Raw genomic sequence first — 23,647 nt, 5'->3', positions numbered from 1 at the left:
GAGCCTGGAGCCTGTTGCAGATTCTGTTTCTCCCTCTCTGTCTCTGCCCCTCATCCACTCATGCTCTGTCTCTCTCTCAAAAATAAACATTAAAAAAAAATTAAAGGGGCACCTGGGTGGCTCAATCAGTTAGGCGTCCGACTTCAGCTCAGGTCACGAACTTGTGGTTTGTGAGTTCAAGCCCTGCATCGGGCTCTGTGCTGACAGCTCAGAGCCTGAAGCCTGTCTTCGGATTCTGTGTCTCCCTCTCTCTCTGCCCCTCTCCTACTCACACTATGTCTCTCTCTATCAAAAATAAATAAACATTTTTTTAAAAAAATTACAAAAATTATGTGTGAAAAGTGAGACTGTGAAACGCAAAAATAGTATTTTCACCCATTCAGCAGAAATCAGATGAAATAACTTTGAGATCTCTGGAATAATGAGTTTTGCTTTCCATAAATTAATATTTGAAAATTAATATTTGGTACCCAGACACCACATACTGAGTAGTGAGGCTTTAGACAATTCTGATGTGTAATCATCAGTTTCTGTATAAACGTTTTCAGGTGACTTTTCTTCCAGTAACTACTTAAAAGTACTTTTTGTATTGCACTGAGTTCTGTCTTGTAAACTCCCAAGTAGTTTCAATCCACTGATCTATGATCTGCTGGAGTTCTGTCCTACACTAATGATCTCTCAAAGAGATAATTATAGTCATACTCCTTCAGGCCATCTTTTTAAAAATCTTCATCTTCTCGGGGCACCTGGGTGGCTCAGTCGGTTGGGCATCCGACGTCGGCTCAGGTCATGATCTCGCGGTCCGTGAGTTCGAGCCCCGCATTGGGCTCTGTGCTGACAGCTCAGAGCCTGGAGCCTGTTTCAGATTCTGTGTCTCCCTCTCTCTCTCTGACCTTCCCCCATTCATGCTCTGTCTCTCTCTCTCTGTCTCAAAAATGAATAAACGTTAAAAAAAAATTAAAAAAAAATAAAATCTTCATCTTCTCCAGTTTTGGAATCCCCCCCACCCCTTTCAACATTCCTCTCAGTATATTGGCTATTTTCCTCTGGAACCATCTATTTTTCAGCACCTGTTTTAACATGAAGCATCCGGGATCCAGCATGGAGTAGTCATTACAGAGTACAGTGACATTTGACTTTACTTCTGGTCTACTTCTGTTACTACTAAGAGGCCAGGCTGGTGTCCTTTGGGAGCACAGCTGGTTGTAGTTGAATAAGGGGCAGAAAAACACTGAAGGCCTTGAGGACTCGTTCAGTGTTGCTGGGGAAACTGTGTAACCAGTTCACATAAGAAAGGTTGATGGTAAGGGAAGAAGGTTTTGGGATGGTAGCTTGAGGCAGAAGCACGTTAAGTGTTTTGTTTCGTTTTGTCTTGTTTTTTGTGAAGTAGAGTCTCACTTGTCTCTAGGCTTTGGGGAAAGATTCAGGGAATTACAAATCAGTGGGATGAGAGTGAACAAGCAAGAAAAGGAGGATCCTTGAGAGAAGCAAGGCGGTGGGACCATTGGTACATGTGAAAAACTACTTTGGGGAAAGGCCCGCTGTTTTCAGAGGGAAGAGGCTTGGGTGAAGCCTAGCGCTTGCCCTAGTTTGGGTCTTCGTCTCTAGTCTGGACTGTCTATTCAAACATCACAGGGATGTTCCATGTCTATTTCTCATCCCAGGTATCTGCCCGTTTCATCCCTGCCGGAGCAGTTCCGGCACTCATGAACCTTTTCCGGCGCTCATGAAGGTTAATAACACTCATGAACCTTTAGTGCTTCTGACTATGAGAGAGTAAAATCTAAGGCCCACTCAAACCCCCACCCTGCCTCTGCCCTTCTCACCTTCTCGTTCCCCCCACCACCAGCCGTGTCTCACTCTTGCTTGTGCCAGTCTGCACAGGATCTACAGACAACGTACCTTGTCCTTCCATATCCCCACCTTGCTCATGCTGGTTCCTCACAGAGCACGTTTTTCTTATCCCCTCCTTCGTCTGTTAATCCTTCTCATTTTTCGAAACTGCATAAATGCCCCTTCTTGAGAGAAATTATAGTTGAACCTCCCTCTTTTCCTGTTAGAATGTATTGCTTCTTTTTGTGAACTGTGTGTTCTAATGCATAGTACTTGTATCTCAATTTGGCACTGATTTTATTCTGCCTTACATCATAGAATTTCTTCTATTTTTCATGTATCTGTCTCCCCTTACTAGAGAATGAATCTTGAGGGCAATAATATCTCGGTGCTTCACCCAGCATCTAGCACTGGGTCGTACGTGTAGACCGTCCACGCTGATTAAATGGAGAATGAATGTAGGTGACCAAGGATTAGTACTTTGACATGGAGAGGAAGAGTGGGATTCATTCAAAGCTATATTAGTTGAAAAGCCACCAGCAGTCACCTATGACCAAATGCTGAGCTACTTTAACTAGGATAGTTGTCTCTTCATTTTCATTTTGATTTTTCCTAATGTTGGGAACTGCAAGGTTTTATTGTGTGTGTTTTAGCTATTTGACTTGCTCATTCTTAGGGAAGATGGCTTATTTTGTTGTTGTGACTGAAGTTGTACACTGTATCCACAAAACCTTATTGGATTCCAGTTTATTGAGTTGGTGAAAATTTAATTTGTTTGTTGTATTTTAATTCTCATTTCAGAATAATTGAGTAAAGATGGAGATATGGTTGTCTTTTGCCATTTGCTCAGCATCTAACTCCATTCACCAAAGGGTGACAAGTTTAACCCAACATTAGAATTATTTCTATAATCAGTATATTGGGAGGGGGGTCTCGTGACATGAACTGTACTTCTTTTGGTGGTGAATTTTTTCATTTTTTCTACTGTTGATATAATAGCTTGATAGTGTCTATAAATTTAGTTTCAGGTTGGATATATAGTACTGTTTTAGAAAAATAAAATGATCTTATCTCTAGGAAGGAAGAATGAAAAATTTTGCTCAGAATTATAGTTGAAATTACTAAAATATATTGTGATTTTTTTTGAAAACAAGTTTTTGTACAAAACTTATTGAGATAATTGTAGATTTGCATGTATTTGTGAGAAATAATATGGAGGGATCCTGCATACCCTTTACACGGTTTCTCATATTGGTAACATCTTAACAGAACTACCCCTAGTGTCACAACCAGGATAGCAACATGGATACAATCTGTGAGTTTTAGTTATGATTGCGTTTTCACACAGTGGTTCGTTGTCAGGGTGGATACTTAACAACTAGTAAATATACTGAACACAGACCAGATTATTGCACACGTTGCTGCTGCCAGTACTTACTGTCCTATTGAGTTGATTACTTTTTACCCTTTCAGACTTAAACCACTGAAATAGTATATACATAAATCACTTGACGTTATTAAAAACTTAAGTACAAAATAGTTCTGATTTCTGTAGTTTGACTTGTGGAAAGACAATCATTGATTGAAACCACATATGAAACAGAACTTCCAAGTGGATTCATTTTCTCAGCTCATCTGATGAGAGTAGATAATAATGATTAAACCATTAACCTTTTTCTTGAAGAAGGTAATTCTAATTGATATGTTACTTATTTCGTAGATATTGCAGACCTTTGTTTTTCGGTTATTTTAAATGATTTTTGAAAAAAATTGTTCAGTGATTACGTAAGCCATAAAAATAGCTGGTAATGTGAAAATTAAGCTCAGCTGATGTAAAAGATTTAGCAGTCAGCTTATTTAACTGTCCAAAGATATGTCTTATCTAAACCATACAAAAGTCCATTTTTCTTGATGCAATTAAATCTTGAGTAATTCGTGATAATTTTTCCACCATAAAAATAAAATGATTCCTGGCTGTTTATTTTCTTAACATGAAAAATTAACCCCCCCCCAAAAGAAACCAAATCAAAAAGATTTACTATTGTTCCTTAAAGTGAAAAGTTGTATATAGTGAAAGAAATTAAGAATTAAAGCTATCAAGGTAGTTTGATGATTACAAGTTACAGGAAAGGAGGGCTTTTTATTGGTATGCTGTGCCCATACCGCAAGTGGAAAACATTCTGTTTTATTTGTGAAAATTTACCTGTTTGGCCTCCAGGTGTTAAATTCTCAGGATTGCAGACCTAGTAGAGGGCTTTGGGTTTTGATAAATATCAGACAAAAATTAGCTTTCATCTGGTCTGGAGAGAAAAGTCTTTCACGAGACTTTTTTGTTTGTTTTAAAGTTTATTTATTGAGGGGCGCCTGGGTGGCTCAGTCAGTTGCGCGTCCGACTTTGGCTCAGGTCATGATCTCACAGCTCGTGGGTTCGAGCCCGCGTCGGGCTCTGCACTGACAGCTCAGAGCCTGGAACCTGCTTCAGATTCTGTGTCTTCCTCTCTCTCTGCCCCTAACCCACTTGCATTCTGTCTCTGCCTCTCTCAAAAATAACATTAAAAAAAATTTTTTTTAAGTTTATTTTTTGAGAGAGAGTGAGAGCGAGCAGGGTAAGGGCAGAGAGAGAGGGAGACCCAGGATCCGAAGTGCCTCCGCCTTGGCAACAGAGAGCCCCATGCAGGGCTCGAACTCATGAACCATGAGATCATGACCTGAGCTGAAGTCGAATACTTAACGGACTGAGCCCCTGTTTGTTTTTAAACCTTTAGCAACTTTTCTCCTTACTCTTAAAGTAAATGGAGTGATATTATGCATTTAAAAGCCTGATGATTAAAGAACTGGTTTTCTCAAAATCCTATCCCAGTAACATTTTTTGAATTGAATAACATTTACTTTTTTTTTTTTTTTCTTAATCTCTTAAATTCTACAAGCAAACTAGTTTGACCATTTTACTGGCTCATCCCTGGCTTTCCCTCTGCCTTTCTTTCCTCAGCCACACTCTTCTTTCTCTGAGTATCAGTTGATTACTGATGTCTCTGAAATTTTCTCATCACCCTTTTGACTTTAAATCCTCTCTCTGGGTGGCCTCATCATTTGTTAACTTTCCAGTTTGTATCTTCATCCCAGATCTCATTTAGAGCTGGCTTTTAGACTTTCTCACTTGGATCTTCTCCAAGAATCTAAAATTTGCAAGTCCAGCACAGAACTCATCATCCATCCCCTACCCCTAGCTCCTCACTAGATGATGAGCATCTACCTGAGTGTGGAGACGGTGTTTTTGTTCACTGGTTCATATGAACGAATAAATGAAAGCTTCTAAAGCCAAATGTCCGAGAGGTAAACTTGATTCCTCCTTTTCCACCATTCCTCCATCTGTTCCGTTGCCAAGTCCCATCAGTGTTGCTTCCTTAGTTGTTCTGAACTGGTCTACTTGTTTCAAATCCAGTCATTATCTTTGTAGTGACTACAGAGGTGCCCTTTTTAACCTGGATTCCTTTAGCAATGTCCCTGTCCTTGTGGACACTTTGTCTCAAGTCTTGAACCCTCTTCAGTCAGAAGGTTTGTTCTAAAAGCTCCCTATTCTGGCTTCCTAATCTGAGCAGGACGAGCAGTTTTTTATACATGTGATCAGAAGACCTCAGACATTTCCCATTTTGCAATGCAATATGAATTTGGGTGCTAGAGTGAGATATGACTTTGAAAACTAGCTCTGCCAATTATTAATTATGTCTTGGAACAAATCAAATCAGTAAACTTCTGGGTTCCCAGTTTCTCTCTTTTTGAAACAGAGATGATGATTAAGTCAGTGATGCATGCAAAAGTACTTGGTGGATAGATTGCCCGGCATATGTGAATGAGCTATGTTATATCACCCCTCTTCTGATCCCCGAGTTTTCCCTGTATCTTGTTACCATAACTTAGGTATACCAGAATTCCTGATTGAACGGTGTTCTTCTGTAAATATCTTAACACCTGAGTCTGCAAATATGTGTTTATTCAGGACAGAAGTGAAATTGAGAATGTCTAGTGTTCATGCTGCTAATCACTGGTTGTTAATCATTGTCTCAGCTTTCCTTTCCTTATTTACACAAGTGAGAACATTGGACCAGATGATCTCTAGAATGATGTTTCCCTTACTTTTATGACATAATGAAGGAAATTGAAAGAATGAGCTCAGTAGTCCCACTACTCTAATATACTAACTGGTCATTTGTTTTTGTTAAGTCTTTGTCCTTATCCGTGAATATTTTTCGTACTTACAGACAAGGTTTGCTTTCTGCTTTATTTCATGCGTTAGACTTTCCCCACGTTACTCCACTGCCTTTGTGACTTCAGGGGCATATAATATTCTCAGTGTTTTATAGAGTTAGTGGGCCTTCACTTACTTGGTCATTTTTCTCTTTTTAAACATTTGCATATTATTTTTCAGCTCTAACTTTCTGTTCTCCACTTTGAGTTCTGGACTTACAGGAAATTCTCAATCATCTAAAATAATACAGAACTAAAAACCAAGTGACTATTTATAGTCAAACAGCTGGCAAATATTTATGACACTGCATGCTTATTAGCCAAATCAGGAAATGGCTGCCCACAATACTGTTGATGATTTAAACTGAATCCCCTAGGCTGGGATCAGATGCTAGTGCTTTTAAAAAGCTCTTAGTGTAGGTGGCTAGATTGCGATCTACTTCATTAAAGTTAAGATTTGATCACAAGATTCTGGCTTCCTTGAGCCAATAAATTATAACAGTCTTGGTAACTGACCTTAATTTTTTTTAAATATACGCAGTACACTTCTATTTTAGAGAAATTGAGTTCCTCACCACCACCACCCATCTTATGTTCTTCCACCCCCCAGATCTCCTAGCCTAACCACCAAGACCATTTCATGTATATTCTCCAGCATTTCATATGCGTGTGTACACAGCACTCTATAGCAGCAGCCACTTAAAGAAGTTTTTTTTCACGTTTTTTTATTTTTGAGAGACAGAGGGAGACAGAGCATGAGCAGGGGAGGGGTAGAGAGAGAGGGAGATACAGAATCCAAAGCAGGCTTCAGGCAGTGAGCTGTCAGCACAGAGCCCAACATGGGGCTCGGACCCATGAACTGTGAGATCCTGACCTGAGCCGAAGTCTGACGCTTAACCGACTGAGCCACCCAGGTGCCCCTAGGCAGCAGCCACTTTTAAACACTGTAATAGTCAACAAGTATATACTTAAAGTCATTTAAGGAGAAGTTTGAAATAGTGTATGGTATCAGGTATATGTGAAATCTAAAAAGGATAGACTCAGAGAAACAGATTAAAATAGTGGTTACCAGGGGTTGGGAAGGAGGTAAGGGGAGACATTGCTCAAAGGGTCTGAACTCCCAGTTATAAGATTTAAGAGTTTGGGAATCTAATATAGCAAGGTGATCATAGCTAATACTAACTAGTATGTGATACTACTATATACTTGAATGTTGATTAGAGAGTAAATCTTAAATGTTCTCACCACGAAAAAGAAATGGTTACTATGTGATGGGATGGACGTGGTAGCTAATATATAATGGTTATCATTTAGCATTTTATACATGTATCAAATCAACATGTTGTATGCCTAAAGTTATACAATGTTACATGTCAATTACGTCTCAAGAAAGCTGGCAAAAAATTGAAAAATAAATTTAAAAAGAAGTGAAATTTGTAGAGTAACTTTCTGATTGGGATTTAAATTTATAAGTAGAAATAACAATAAAATGTAAAGATAAGAATAAAATGTTCTATCAGTAGTAGAATACTACCGTCCATAATTCCTCTGCATAATTGTTTATAGTGAGTTTTGTAGCCTGAAGTCACTTTTTCACTTTTTCTCTAGAGCAGTAATCTGTTTTATTTATTGTATACTGAGCAATAATTCAAGCACTTTCATTTTTATAGTCCTGTTAGTGCCAAATATGCTTAATATGCGGATACTTGCCAACAGCTTTATTCCTTCTAGCAAAGATAACTTTTTCTTTTTCTTCCTAGCAAGGTCAGCATTGGACACGGCAGTGCGTTGTAAGTATTGCATCTCAATATTTTGCAGATGGTTTATTCTATTTTATCCTATGTGCATGAGCACTTACATTCAAACAATGGGGATATTTCAATGTGAGCAAAATCGATTTAGAAATTTTTAAAGTTATAAGGATGCTATTTGAATAGCTCAATATTCTACATATATAATAGTATTCATAATGCATATTTTGTTAACATTTTTTAGGTTCAGTAACATACGCGCAGAAAATGTGTGAAAGAATTCCTCGTTAGAACTAGAACATAAACAGATACTCAGTGATGTTTTAGGCTTTTTACTGGTTCTAGAGGTAACCATGTGTTGTGTGTGCATGAACTAACTAGAAGTGTAAAGTAACAATTCAAAACCTCTCCTGTACTGAATTTTAAAAATAAACTTAAAAATAATTAGATAAAATACATATACCTTCATCAAGATCAACTGATATATTTATGTCAGTTATTAGCTTGTTTCCCAGGAGGTTCAGTGTTTTGTTTTGAGGTTCTTTGAAACCCTCAGGGTAAAAAAAGGCATGTATTTTAAGATATGTATATCTCGGTGTTTTTACATAATGCTCTTTTTGGTTTAAGACCTGAAACAAACTGACTCTAGAGTCTATTAACTCTTTTAAAAAAAAATTTCTCCCCAAAGCTACAAAACCTCCCAGATATAAATGTGGAATCTCAAAAGCTTGCCCTGAGAAGCATTTTGCTTTTAAAATGGCAAGTGGAGCAGCCAATGTGGTGGGACCCAAAATCTGTCTGGAAGACAATGTGTAAGTATTTACCAGTTTGGAAGTATCTGGCGTGCCAGTAAATTTTAGCAAATTGAACCTGAGTCTAATGGATCTTTGGAAAATGTATTGGGCATGTTTTACTAAAGAAAAGTGATTTCAGTTTTCATTACACAGTTTTTTTTCTCCCACCCGTTTAAAGAGTCTTAAATTTCTGAGATTTCATATTAGAGTGACATAAGAACACAGCATTTGTCTAGCTTCACGTAAAGATGAGGGATTTCTCATGTGAATTCTCTAGATTTCTCGTGTGAATTCTCTAGATCTGTGCTGTCCCATCTGGAGCCATAGACACATGTGACTATTTAATTCTGATTCTTAAATAGCAGGGGGAAGGTTAATTCATTTACATTAATTAAAATTAAAATTAAAAGTTCAGTTCCTCAGTCAACGAGCCACATTTCAAGTACTGAGTAGCCATACATGGCTTGTGCCTACCAAACTGAACACAAAGCATTTCCACCCTTGAAAAAAGTCCCTTTTGACAGCACTGCCCTAGATAATGAACGCTTTATCTTACAAACATGTTTCATTTTGGGGCGCCTGGGTGGCTCATTCGGTTAACCCTCTGACTCTTGGCTTCAGCTCAGGTTACAATCTTATGGTTCATGAGATCAAGCCCCACATCAGGTTCTACACTGACAGTGCAGAGCCTGCAATTAATAGGAAAAAAGAAAAACATCTTTTGTTTTAAATGTCTAAATGCTGCTTGTTGACGTGTGAAGTAATCCGGTAATAACCTCAAGCCTGTTGTGATGCTGAACTGTTTGCCACTAAGCTCAATGGTTTTTTAGACTCAGATGCTCTACAGTTTTTAAGTAGTGTTGACTGTCACTTGTAGGTGAAGTTCGTGTCTCCGAAATCACAAGGCCTGCTTTCAGTTGGTTGCTTTTAATCTGCTCTTTCTTGGAAAATTAAATACATGAGCTTATTTAAATTTCATGTTAAAATAATAGACGTGCCAATAATTACATAGAATAAAGAGTTAATTTTGTAGTAGGAGGAAACAGAAGCAGTTTCTCCCTGCAGTTTGTGTCTTTTTTTTTTTTTTTTTCCTAACTTTATTTATTTATTTTAGGGCACACATGGGGAAGGGCCATAGAGGGAGAGAGAGAATTCCAAGCAGGCTCCATGCTGTCAGCCTAGAGACCAACACAGGGCTCAGGTCTCAATCCCATAAACCATGAGCAGAAATCAAGAGACGCTCAACTGACTGAGCCACCCAGGTGCCCCTGTGTGTCTTTTCTTTTTGATGTAGAAGCTCTTGAATATTTATCCTAAGCCCTTTTTCAGTTAGCTATGGGCATTATTTAGCCTCTTAGAATAATGCTTTTCTTGTAATTAAAGGCTTGAGCTAGATGATCTTTAAAGTTCCTGCTCATTTCCTTTCTTTTCCCTCATGCTAGTTATAATCCATTGTTAATCCATCACTGTCTTCTGACTTCCCATAATAGTCCTATTTTACTGAATTATGTAACAAGGAACTTGGATGTTAGAAGTTCAACAAACTTAGAAGTTTGCAGATTTTACATTAAATCATACCCTTCCCATTAACTTAGAATGTTTCCGTTCCCCTTTTCACCTTATTTGGCTAAGGAGGCCTCAAGTTTGATTCAGAATCATAGGTAGGAATTTCTCTTAGAATGCCTAGCCCATGGTAGACTTTCTTTGGAGACTTCCTCTGCCACCCCGCTCCCCCCATGAAGCATGTTAGTTTTAATACAAAGAGGAGATCAAAGTTGTTTTACCAGCAGGTTCTCTATTTATAGATTGTATAGGTCAAAAAGAAGAGAGTATATATAGAGGCAGTGGAATTTGGCACAGTAAATACTAGGCTCCTAGCCAAAGAATTTGGTTCTAGCATGGTGGGCATGTCATGTGGAATTTGTATTTCAATTTCTTTAACTGTAAAATTGAAGCAGGCCTCCTATCCATCCTCATTTCAGGAATCATTCTGATACTCAGGAGAAATTAAATAATTGATGGGATTTTAGAGCTATGCATGAAGCCCCAAAATCTAGTCTTCAAGAAGGACTGAATAATTGGCCAGGGATCCCTACTGAAAAAACCGTGGGGACAGTTCACAGTCCAGTACGTTGTCTCATATGTTCTGTTTCTGTATTGAAAGTTGTTGCAACAAAGAATTTAAACAAAGACCCTGACTTCCTTAGCATCATTCGTTCAGTTATTCAGCAAGCATTTATTGAGCATAGTCCCTGCTGTCACGAAACTCAGTCTAGTAGGAGAGACAGACATTTAAGGAGTAAATGCACATCAGTCATCGCAAACTGTGGCACAAGCTGTGCAGAGCTGGGTGACGAAGACCCTTGGGGATGAGTGATATGAGATCGAGGAATGAGGGCCAGGGCAGTAGGAGCTGAAGGGTCATGAAGGTAAAGAGGTGAGGTCTTTTCTTTCTTTTTGTTTTTAAGTTTATTTATTTTTTTAGTAATCTCTACACCCAACATCGGGCTTGAACTCACGACCGACGGAGCCAGCCAGGTGCCCCAGTGTCCCTTTCTGAGTGTTGAGTCGTTCAAGGTTTTCAGATTCTGGCATGTCATGATTTCATTGATGTTGAAAAAATTACCTGACTGATGTGTAAAATGATTAGAACAGTTGGAAGGCCATCACTGACAAGGTTCTTTGACACTGCCCCTCCTCCCAGTAGTAACAGAGGTTTTTTTCATGTGTATTCACTAAATATATAAGTAGACAGTAAAAATACATAAATAGAAATTTTACTGTTTTCCTGCACGTGTCCTGAGTACCTGCACACTCATTTCGGAGACCACTAGTTCAGATCAGTGCTTTTCAGTGGGACATTTGTCAAGGTCTATAGACATTATGGGATGGTATAGCTATGGAGGCAGTACTCGTAAAGACTGGGATGCTCTTAAACACCCTCCAGTGAAGCCAGGCAGCCTTTACACATGAATTATCAGGTCCATAATGTCATCATAGACTAAATTTGAGAAACCTTAGTACAGACAAAAGAGGGTAGTTAAGATCAGGGTGGTGGTTATGGTTTTAAGGACAGGTTGGATGCATCAAGATACATTACGGAGATTAACGTAAATTTCAAACTTCTCGTTAGTTTGTAATAGAAAATCCTGGGGATAAACATCAAATGTCACACACTACAGGAATTGTAGCTTCTTTTTATTTTGCATTAGAGAGCCCATAGAATTTACTTATGTTCAAGGTATAGCTCTTATTTTAGGCATATACTCATCTGATTTCAGTTTATATGACATTGATATTAGGATAATACCTCACCTTTTATTGTGGTCTTAATGTTTGGTATAGGAATATACAGCAATGATTTTCAGAGATTTATTTATTTTTGTACATTGAGAGGCCAGATAGTATTTTTGGCTGTGAGGATCAAGAGGTAAAATCAAGGATAGTGTATAAGTACTTAAAAAATCATTTAGCATATAACCATTTAAAAGTACAAAAACCATTCTAAGCTCATAAATGATAAAACAAAAGTAGCCAAGCAGTTGGATAGATTTGTCCTGTGGGCTATAGATTTGTTAAAGCCTGCTCTAAACTAACCATTTTAAGATGTAGCAGTTAAAACATAGAGTAGGTATTTGAAGCAAAACTTGCTCAAAGATGTAGAATCTTTCTATAGATTATGTAATATTTTCTTTAGATTTTTGTCTGGAGGCGTGGAATGGTAGTAGGGGGAACCTTCATATTCGTGAAAGATAAAGTATTTCAAATTGTGTGAGTAAGAGGGAGTAAGTAGCCTTTATACATTTAAAAATCTTGAGTAGTTTGTCATTTGCTAGTTGCAGGTTTTCCCGGATTGAATTCCTTGTTAAAAATCGATTAGCTACTGCCCTCTTGTGGGAAGCCTATGGCATAGTGCTTCTTTGTGGCTTTTATTTCTTAGCTCTGTGAAAGAGGCAGCAGCATACTAACCCCATGATGATTCTACTTGGAGAAGACACTGTGATACTTAATTATTAATGTAACAGGTTAATCACACTATCGCTTCTTAACATTAATGATGGAGTTTACTTATCTCACATATTTCTGAAGGGAGCAGAGCAAATACATTTTGAAATTCCCTCTTTCGGGCAGCACTTTTAGTGGGTTTCCTTATGACTCACCTTTCAGAACTGCTTGTGAAAAAAGTCTATGCTTTATTACATGTAAATTTTAGAGAATGAAAAGTGGGATTTTGAAGGCAGATATGTAACCCATATGGGTAGATAAATAGTTAAATGCTACTAAGCTTTTCAAAATCAGATTTTTATACTTTTCCTGTATGAATCTTCAAGTAGAGTTTTTTTTTTTTTTAACTTTTTATTTTGAAATAATTATAGAAATCACAGGAGATTGCAAAGATCATACAGAGCCGTCCTGCATACTCTATACCCAGTTTCCCCTATGGTTATATCTTAGAGTACACTATCAAAAACAGGAAATTGACATTGGTACAGTGTGTGTATGTGTAGTTCTGTCATTTTGTCACATGTGTAGGTACACGTAGCCAGTAAGCAATTGGGATACAGAATTATTGTATCTCCACAAAGAGCTCTCCACAAAGAGCTCTTTCATGCTATGCTGTTACAGTCACCTCCATCATCACTGACGTCTGGCAACCACTAATCTGTTTGTCATTTCTATTATTTTGATGTTTTGAGAATTCTATATAAATAGAATCATACAACATGTGACCAGATGAGATTGGTTATTTCACTCAGCATGATGCTCTTGAAACATTGGTGCCTGTTAAATCCCTTCCTTTTTATTGCTGAGTAATAGTCTGTGTTACGGATGCAACACAGTTTATGCATCACCTGTTGTGCTCAGCCAAACAATTTCATCGTTTCCGGTTTGTGGTAAGCATATGTTTAATTCTGTAAGAAACTGCCAAACATTTTCCACAGTGACTGCACCATTTTACATTCCCACTGACAATGTATGAGAGATCCAATTTCTCTATATACTTGCCAGAATTTGGTGCTATTACTATTTTTTATTTTAGCTCTTCAAATAGATGTGTAGTGATATCTCAATTTTATTGCTAGTGATGCTGAACATCTTTTAATGTGCTTTTTTTTTTTTTTTTTTTTGCCACCTGTATATCCTCTTCAGTGAAATATCTATTCATGTCTTTGTCCATATTTTAATTGGGTTGTTTTTGTTTGTTTTTTATTGTTACACTTTGGGAGTTTTTGAAATATATTCTAGGTATGAATCCTATTGTCAGATATGTGGCTTGAGACTATTTTCTTACAGTGTATAGCTCATCTAGACATCCCTTTCGCTGGGATGTTTTGTACGGCCAAAGTTTTTAATTTTGATAAGTTCCAGTTTATTGATGTATTTTTCTTTCATGGATGTGCTTTGTTGTTTATGGATTGGTGTCATGTCTGTCACTCACTCACCGAACCGTAGGTTTCAAACATTTTCCTCTGCATGATCTTCCAAAGCTTTTAGTTTTATGTTTTCTATTTATATATTTAAATCTGTGATCCATCCTACATTAATCTTTGAATAAAGTATGACATGTAGGTTGAGGTTCAGTTTTGGCCTATGAATATCTAGTTGCTTCAGCACAATTTGTTGGAATGACTTTCCTCCTCCATTGAATTGCTTCTGCTCCTTTGTTAAAAAATAAGTTGGCTGTGTTTCCACTGGTGCATTTTTTTTGTTCCACTTGGTTTTGGGTTCTCCATTCATTCCATTGATCCACTAATTTATCCACTAATACCACATGCTCTTGATTATATAGTTATAGAGTAAGTCTTTAAGTGGCGTAGAATGATTCCTCCCATTTTCTTTCTTTCTTTCTTTCTTTCTTTCTTTCTTTCTTTCTTTCTTTCTTTCCCTTTCTTTCTTTCTTTCTTTCCCTTTCTTTCTTTCTTTCTTTCTTTCTTTCTTTCTTTCTTTCTTTCTTTCTTTCTTTCTTTCTTTCCAAAATTAGCTATTCTAATTTCTTTGCCTTTCCATATACATTTTAGAATAACCTTGCCTCTGAGGCACCTGGGTGGCTCAGTTGGATAAACATCTGACTTCGGCTCAGGTCATGATCTTGAGCCCCACATCAGACTCTTGCACTGGCAGTGTGGAGCCTGCTTAGGATTTTCTCTCTCTTTCCCTCTCTCTCTGCCCCTCCCCCATTGGCCCACAGGCACACACGTGCATGCGCTCTCTGTCTCTCTCAAAATAAATAAACTTAAAAAAAAATTAAAGAATAACATTGCCTCTGTATACAAAAAACCTTGCCGGGATTTTGTTAGGAGTTGTGTTAAATCTGTATATTGATTTTTGGAGAGAATTGACCATCTTTACTATGTTGAGTCTTTCAGTTGATGAATATGGCGTTTCTCTTTAAATATTCTTTGTTATCTTTCATTACCATGTTGTGGGTTTCAGCTTACAAGTCCTATACATACTTTATTAGATTTATACCTAAGTGTCCCCCATGTTTTGAGCAATTGCAGATGTCTTTGTATTTTTAATTCCAGTTTTTATATGTTCATTGTTAGTATGCAGACACAGTTGATTTTCGTGTGTTGGTCTTGTATCTTATAACCTTGCTGAATTAATTTCTCCTAATTCTATTACTTCTGTTACTTTCCTTTTCTTGGTTTTTTGCTGTGGCTAGGATTTCCAGTACTATGTTGAGTAGTAATGGTAAGAATGGACATACTTGACTTGTTCCTCATCTTAAGGGGAAAGTGTTGTCCTTCACCGTCAAGTATGGTGTTAGGTGTAGATTTTTGTAGATGTTCTCTATCAAGTTTAGGAAGTCCTCTATTACCGGAGTTTTGAGACTTTTTATCATGAATGGGTGTTGAATTTTGTCAAATGCATGTTCTATATTGAGATGACCATGTGATTTTTCTTAAACCTATTAATATAGTAGATTATATCAACTGTTCAAATATTGAAATGACTGTTTCTGTAGGCTAAGCCTGACTTGGTCATAGTTCATGATTTTTTTTAATATAATGCTGAATTCTACTTACTAAATGTTTTGTTAATGAGGATTTTTGCCTGTATATTAATGTTGGTTTGTAGTTTTCTTGTAATGTCTTACTCTGGTTTGGGTATTATTGTAATATTGGCTTTATAAAATAAATTTGGAAGTATTAAATTTTCTGAAAGCGTTTGTGTGGAAGTAGTGTTAATTCTTTTTTTAAACATTTGGTAGAACTCTCCAGTGAAACCGTCTAGGCTTGGAGATTGTCTGGTGAGGTGAGTTTATAAACTATGAATTCACTATCTTTAATAGTTACAGGACTATTTAAACGATCTATTTCATAATGGATGAGTTGTGTTAGTTTATACATTCTGAGGAATTGGATCTAACTCATTTGAGTTGTCAAATTCACATGTGTAAAATTGTTCATAGTCTTTATCCTTTCAATGTCTGCGGGGTCTATAGTGATATCCCACTTCACTCTTGGTATTAGTGATTTATGTTTTCTCTTTTTTTCTCTGTCAGTCTTACTAAAGGTTTAATTTTATTGATCTTTTTAAAGCTTTTTGTTTCATTGATTTCTCCTCTTTTTATTATTTTTTTTTCTTCTGCTTGTTTTAGGTTTATGGCATTCTTTTTAGTTACTTGAGATGGGAACTTAGGTGATTAATTTGAAGTTTTTTCTTTTTTAATTTAAGCATGGAGTGCTATAAATTCCTTTCTCAGTACTCTTTTAGCTATGCCTCACAAATTTTAATAAGTTGTATGTGCATTCATTTCTGTGTGTTTTTTAATTTCCCTTCAGACTTCCTCTTTGACCTGTGGATTATTGAGAACTATGTTCTTTAGTTTCCAAGTGTTTGGAGGTTTTCCTGTTATCTTTTTGTTACTGATTTCATTGTGGTTGGAGAACACACTTGGTATGATTTCAATTCTTTTAAAAATGTTGAGGTTTATTTTGTGGCCCATGATATGGTCTACCTTTAGTATATGTTCCATGCACACTTGAAAAAAATGTGTATTCTGCCCTTGTTGGGTAGAATGTTCTTTAAATGTCAGGTAGACCCGTTGGTTAATGCTGTGGTTGAGTTCTTCTGTACCTTTGGTAATTTTCTGTCTGTCAGTTGTTGAGAGAGGGCTGTTGACATGTCCAAGTGTAACTGTACATTTGTCTCTTTCTCCTGTTCTGTCTGGTTTTGATTCACATAGTGTGTACCTCAGTTGTTTGCTGTATACACATTAAGGTTTACTGTGTCTTGTTAAAGTGACCCTGTGATCATTATGTGTCTCTTTCTGTGTCTCTGGTAATTTTCTTTGCTCTGAAGTCTATTTAATTGATGATTATATAGCCACTCCCTTGTGTAAACAGCTTTATTGAGATATAATTCACATGCTGTACAATTCACTCATTTAAAGTATACAGTCAGTGGTTTTTAGTGTATTCACAGGTACACTACAGTCAGGTTTTTTTTTTGTTTTTGTTTTGTTTTTGTTTTTTTGTTTTTTTTGGTGGGGGAGAAAGTGTGCATACGTGAGCCAGGGGAGGGGCAGAGAGGGAGACAGAGGCTCTGAAGCAGGGCTCAAACTCACAAACCATCAGGTCATGACCTGAGCCCAAGTCGAATGCTTAACCGGCTGAGCCACCTGGGACCCCTCGAACATTTTTATACCTCAGAAAGGAATTGTGTCCTTCAGCTATTGCCCTTCCACCCCATTCCCATCCCCTTCCACTCCCTTCTCCCCTGCCCCCCACCAGCCCTAAGTAGCCACACTCCATTTGCTATCTCTATAGATTTACCTCTTCTGGACATATTATATAGAAGGTTTTACATGATAGGTAACTTTTTTGTCATCGGTGTCCTCACTTAGCAGAGTGGTTTCAAGGTTCATCCATGTTATGGTTTGATTAGTACTTCATTCCTTTTTATGATGGAGTCATTCTCCATTGTGTACATGTATCACATTTTGTTTATTCATTCATCAGTTGATGGACATTTGGTTTGTTTCCACTTTTGGGCCATTATGAACAATGTTTCTTTCTTTAAAAAATTTATTTAAATTTTAGTAGTTAACATACAGTACAATATTGGTTTCTGGAATAGAATTCAGTGATTCATCACTAACTTACACCACCAGTGTTCATCACAAGTGCCCTCCTTAATCCCCATCACCCATCTAGCTCATTCCCCCCACCCCCCCACCCATTTCTCCTCCAGCAACCCTCAGTTTGTTTTCTATTGTTAAGAGTCTCTTATAGTCTGTTTCCCTCCCTCCTCTCCGCACCGCCCCCCCGACCCCTTCCCCTATGTTCATCTGTTTTGTTTCTTAAATTCCACATATGAGTGAAATCTTACAGTATTTGTCTTTGTCTGATTGACTTATTTTGCTTAGCATAATACATTCTAGCTCCATCCATATTATTGAAGATATCAAAATATCTTTCTTTTTGATGGCTGAATAATATTCCATTATATATATAACACCGCATCTTCTTTATACAATGAATAATGTTTCTATAAACATTTGTATACAGGTTTTGTATGGACATGTTTTCATTTTTCTTGTATATACGCTTAGGAGTGGATTTTGGTTCATATAGTAATTCTATGCTTAACTATTGGAGGAGGTGCTAGAGTGTTTTCCAAAGTGGCTGCACTAATTTGCCTTTTGACAGCAGTGTATCAGGTTTCCAGTTTTTACATATAACACTTGTCATTATCTAACTTATTGGTTACAGCCTTCCTAATGGGTGCTGAGTGGTTTCAATTTGCGTTTCACTGATGTTAATGATCTTTAATATCTTTTCATTTATTTGTTGGCCATTTGCGTATCTTTGGAGAAATGTCTATTCAAACCCTGCCCATTTTTAAATTGGATTATTTCTTTATTATTGAGTAGTAATGCTGTGTTCTTCTGATTAATGTTTATGTGATTTATCTCTTTCTACTCTTCTACTTTTCACCTACCTGTATCATTATATTTTAAGTGAGCTTTTTGACCCAAAGCCATAAAACTACTAGAAGAAAATCCAGGGAAAAAGCTTTATGACATTGGTCTGGGCAATGAATTTTTTTGGATAAGACACCAAAAACCTAGGCAGCAAAAGCAAAAATAGACAAATGGGATTACATCAAGCTAAAAAGCTTCTGCACAACAAAGGAAACAATCAAGAGAACAGAAAGTCAACCTACAGAATGGGGGAAAATGTGCAATCCATATTATCTGCTAGGATATTTAATATCTAAAATGTATAAGGAACTCCTACAACTCATTAGCAAAAAAATCAAATAACCTGATCAAATAATCAGTGAAAGGCCAAAATAGATACTTCTCAAAAGGATACAAATAGCCAACAGGTATATGAAGAGATGCTCAGTGTCACTAATTATCAGGGAAATGTGAATCAAAACCACAATGAGTTAATGACCTCACACCTGGTAGAGCAGCAGTCATCAGAAAGACAAGATATCAGATATCGTCAACACTTCATCAAGTGTTGATGAAGATGTCAAGAAAAGGGAGCCCTTTCACACTGTAGGTGGGCATGTAAATTGATACAGCCATTATGGAAAACAGGGTGGAGGTTATTGAAAAAATTAAAAACAACTGGCTTATCTAATAATCCCACTTCTTGGTGTATGTCCAAAGGAATTAAAAACAGAATCTTGAAGAAATATCCGCTCTCACGTTCACTGCAGCATTATTCACAGTAGGTAAGATGGAAACAGTCTAAATGTCCGTCGACAGATGAGTGGATAAAGAAAATGTGGTGCATATATATGCGCAATGGAATATTGTTGAGCAAATAAAAGAAGAAAAGTCTGCCATTTGTGACAACATGGATGAAGCTGGAGGACATTATGCTGAGTGAAGTAAGCCACATGCAGAAAGACAAATACTGCCTGATCTCACTTATGTGGAATCTAAAATAGTCACATTCATAGAAGCAGAGAGTGAGGTAGTGAGTACCAGGGACTTGGGGGAAGAGTAAATGGGGAGATTTTGGTCACCGGGTACCAAGTTTCAGTTATGCAAGATGATTAAGTTCTTGAGATGTAATGTACAATGATGTGACTATATTACAGTACTTTATTGTTTGCTTGAAATTTGCTGAGAGGGTAGCTCTTAAGTGTTCTCACCATACACACACAAGTGGTAATGAAGGTGATGAATATGTTAATTAGCTTGATGTAAATATTTCACAGTGTATATCAAATCGTATACTTAAATACAATTTTTGTCAATTAAAAATATACTTCAATATACCTATATACTAGTGTTCCTCAACAAAAGAAAGAATTTCTTGTAGACACTACATAGTTGGGTCCTATTTCAATCCACTGTGTCAATTTCTGTCTTTATTTGGTATGTTTAAACTACTTATTATAATTATTGACATGTTAGGACTTAAGCCTGCCATTTTATTATATTTTGTTCTCTCTTTTTTTTTTTTTTTTTTTTTTTTCCTCCTGTTTTCTTTTACTGGCTTCCTATGAGTTCCATGAACATTTTTTAAAATTTCTTTTTGATATATTTATAGTGTTTTTTGAGTCTATTTCTTTGTAGAGCTTTTTTAGTGGTTGCTCTTGCTATTTACTTATCTGGCTCCTGATAGAAGAAGTTTGCTGACTCAAGGTCTAGACTTAAGAAAGAGGAAGAAAATGTTAACTATGCAGATTAAAAGTATATTATGTCAGTAACTCTTACATTGTGAATAGCACAAAAAAATGAAGGAAGTTGTCTTCTAGTAATTTAAAACTTAATATGTGTTTCAACAAAAACATCACTCACATCATTGACAGGCGAGTGAAGTTCCAACGTATACCTTCATCATTTCAGTTTTTCCTTTGTCTTACTCTTCAAATGAAATGTCATCCAAGGTTTGTGTTCAAACTGCATTCATCCATCACTTGCAACCACAGGTTAGCTACAGATGTGAGTTCTATGAAAATCAACACGTTCTGTGAGAATCAGTTGGCCACGTGGGGTTCGTAGTAGAGTATGACAGCTTCTCCTGTGAAATTGTGTGGAACAAATCTTTTATATCAGAAAAGTTCATGATAAACATAGGCCCCTGTGTGCGTGTGTATAGATGTACCACACGTGAGTGTGTGTGTGTCTGTGTATTCTCACATATGCATACTTGCCCCTCTCCACCAACCGCAAACCGGTTGTGAATCATTGAACAGCACACCACCGGCAGTATCACTATTACCTTGAATGTTTAGAATTAAAGACACCTACAGTTTGAGTGTACTAATTCTGATTCAGCGAACCGAACCGACACAAGCCAGTGTTCCACTCGTACCTTCCATGTCACAGTATCCCGGTGGTCTGTAAGCTGCTCGTGGATGGTGATTGCCTCAGCTGTAACAGTACGAGTGAGTGTGGTTCGATGCCGCAATTAAATGCATACAAGATTCCTCCTTCCGAGTGTAGAGAAATTTTACATTGATAATGATTAAGAGGATGTTCACCATTATTCTGGTTTTCAGATTATAAAAGCATCTCACTTGTGTTCCATGTCACATTGATATTGCAAAAAGTAGAACAGAGATTATTGTTTGATCCATGGAGGGTAGTGCAAAATATGTGCGTAATGTCCACGTGTTTTAAAGATTTTCTAAAATGCCATTTCATCACACAAAAGAGCAGCAAAAAGTAGTATTTGGGCCCTGATACATTTTAATATATCTATTTGTGAATTCTTATTTAAGGACATTGCTTTAAAATTATTCAAATTTAGACTGTCTCCTGTGATGTAGTAGAGACCTTTTAATCTCCACTGCAGTTATTAAACAATTGTGTGTGTATATAATATCCCCAACTATTTTTTGACATGGCTTTATTTCTCTGATCTAGGTTTATTTACAATATCTAATTCTAAATTTGTCTTGACTTTTCCCCTTCAGTTTAATGAGTGGTGTCAAGAATAACGTTGGAAGAGGGATCAATGTTGCCTTGGCAAATGGTAAGAATAATTATTTTAGCTTACAGATGTGATCAGTGGATACTCATGTGGCCCAAAGTAAAATACACCTTAATATCAAGGGATCAGGTCAGAAAGTGCCACACTTGACCCTTAAGCCCTCTTCCCACCCTCATCCACAAAAACCACCTGTAGGGGGAGACTCGGTGTCCAAGTATTATAGCATGCTTTCTTGGAAGCCTCCCACTTGCTGTGCAGTGTGTGGAGAGCTTCCCACGTGAAATTGATGAACGCTGAGGAATGTGGAATCTAACAAAATGAAGATAGATTGACATGATGAGGGTGTGTGAATGACAGAGGGTGATGGACTAATGGGAGGGGTGGGGAGAGGAATGAAGAGTAAAAATTAATTGTAACTTTTCAGTGTTATCCACATTCATCATGTAAGTTCATTAGTGAAAGTAAGTTTATTGAATCCTGAGCATCTCAAGTATTCTTGCAAAATCAAATCTGAAAATCTGAACCCGTGAAGTAAGGAACTGCATGCTTGTCTTTTCCTTCTGGTACAATAACCCTGTAAGGCTGTAATGGGGCGATTAGGAACCACGGCCACCTTACCCAGTTCGTAGTATAGGAAAATATTCTTTACTTCTTTCACAAAAGATAAGTTTCTGCATTTCTACTTTCTTCATTTTCTTAGGTAAAAAGCTCTGTACCTGTTTGTCTAATTGATAGCAAAAAAAAAAAAAAAAAAAAACACTTTAAAAGGGAAATAGGTGAAAAAAATTTAAAAGATGACTTTAATGATAGAAAATAGCATCAATTAATCTTTTTGTAAAAGGCTTACATATTTTTTGGTAATTGTTAAATAAGGGAAAGTGGTAACACCTAAGAATGAAAAATATTGACCTGAATTTGAGTGGTCTACATACGGTCTCTCATGAACTTCGGTTGCTGCTCCTTGGCTTAAAGATTAGTGAGAAAGTGCAGAATTTTAATTTATCCAAAAGTTACTCTTTTAGAAATATATTTCAGATGCACACAGTTCAGATTTTAAGTCTTTTTCAAAATAACTCTTTCTTGTAAATGAATTCACACCCATCATTGGATAAGATCATTTGTCCCATACAGTGTAGGAGTATATTTCAATTGTGTAATTTGATACGATTTCCATCTCTTTCAGGAAAAACAGGAGAAGTATTAGACACCAAATATTTTGACATGTGGGGAGGAGGTAAGTATAGGTAACATGTAACTGTTCTGTTGCTATAGCACTGACTTTTTAAGCCTCCTCAATATAACATAGCCCATTACTGAGAAAATAATGGTATTTTTGTGTTCATTCATTTTCTCTTTTCACTAAACATCTATCTGTATCTAAGTCATTAGTCATATTGCGTATATTTTGCTTTTTTATAGAAATTGTGTAATTAAGAGCAATAATATAAAAATTCAGATTTTAAAAATCGGAGTCCTGTATTTTGCAGCACAACTAATTGAAAGCTTTGGATCCTTTAGGTTTCTGACTGAACTTTTTAAAAAGGAAGAAGTAATTTAGAGAAGGGCAGAAGCAATTTAAGCACTTTTACTTAAAATTAATTTTTTTGCATATTTTTTAGTCGCTAAAATAAATTATAACCAGGATTATTATTAAAGTAGATAAGTACTTGAGAGAAAGAATAGAGTGTTGTTTATAGTTCACTGCACGTAGAGTGATTCACCAGTACCTTCCTAATGTGGAAGTTCCTCAAGGAACAGGTATAAGTCATTTACCAGCATGCAGAAGCGAGGACCTAGCCCCTTGAACAAGAGTGTGCCCCAAAGACATTTCTTCCTCAGATCTGATGGAAGGCCAACACTGATTTATCTTTTGATTCTTTTCTGAGGTGTTGGTCTGGGACATATATCAGCATGAGGCTGTCCCCAGCACCTCCTCATTTCCATTCCCTTTATAGATTCGCTAGAAGCCAGTAGCTGTTAGTCTTGAAGTTTATGTTAGGTTTTCAAACCATTCAGCTTTTCTAGTATTTCTTCAGCTTGTAATGAGATGCAATGTTTTATTTAGGACTTTTCATGGCTGTCAAAATGGTATAAACTTAAAATGCTACCA

The 23,647-nt window shown here is 36.9% G+C and overlaps 1 protein-coding gene across 2 annotated transcripts in view; it reads left to right on the top strand.

Moving 5' to 3' along the window:
- The window catches only part of FAM3C (FAM3 metabolism regulating signaling molecule C), a 63,912-nt gene that overhangs the window by 25,362 nt on the left and 14,903 nt on the right, over nucleotides 1–23,647 (top strand). For both annotated transcript variants that reach the window (XM_019452562.2, XM_019452561.2), the window contains exons 4-7: nucleotides 7,839–7,868; nucleotides 8,518–8,641; nucleotides 21,521–21,579; nucleotides 22,721–22,771. In XM_019452562.2, the coding sequence (XP_019308107.1) occupies nucleotides 7,839–7,868; nucleotides 8,518–8,641; nucleotides 21,521–21,579; nucleotides 22,721–22,771 (264 nt within the window). The remainder of the gene's footprint in view (nucleotides 1–7,838; nucleotides 7,869–8,517; nucleotides 8,642–21,520; nucleotides 21,580–22,720; nucleotides 22,772–23,647) is intronic.

This window comes from Panthera pardus, unplaced genomic scaffold (genome assembly GCF_024362965.1).
Source record: "Panthera pardus isolate Hobbes unplaced genomic scaffold, ASM2436296v1 HiC_scaffold_8, whole genome shotgun sequence".
Classification (NCBI taxonomy): domain Eukaryota; kingdom Metazoa; phylum Chordata; class Mammalia; order Carnivora; family Felidae; genus Panthera; species Panthera pardus.
The sequence above is the reverse complement of the archived record's forward strand: the minus strand, read 5'-3'. Positions and strand labels throughout refer to the sequence as shown.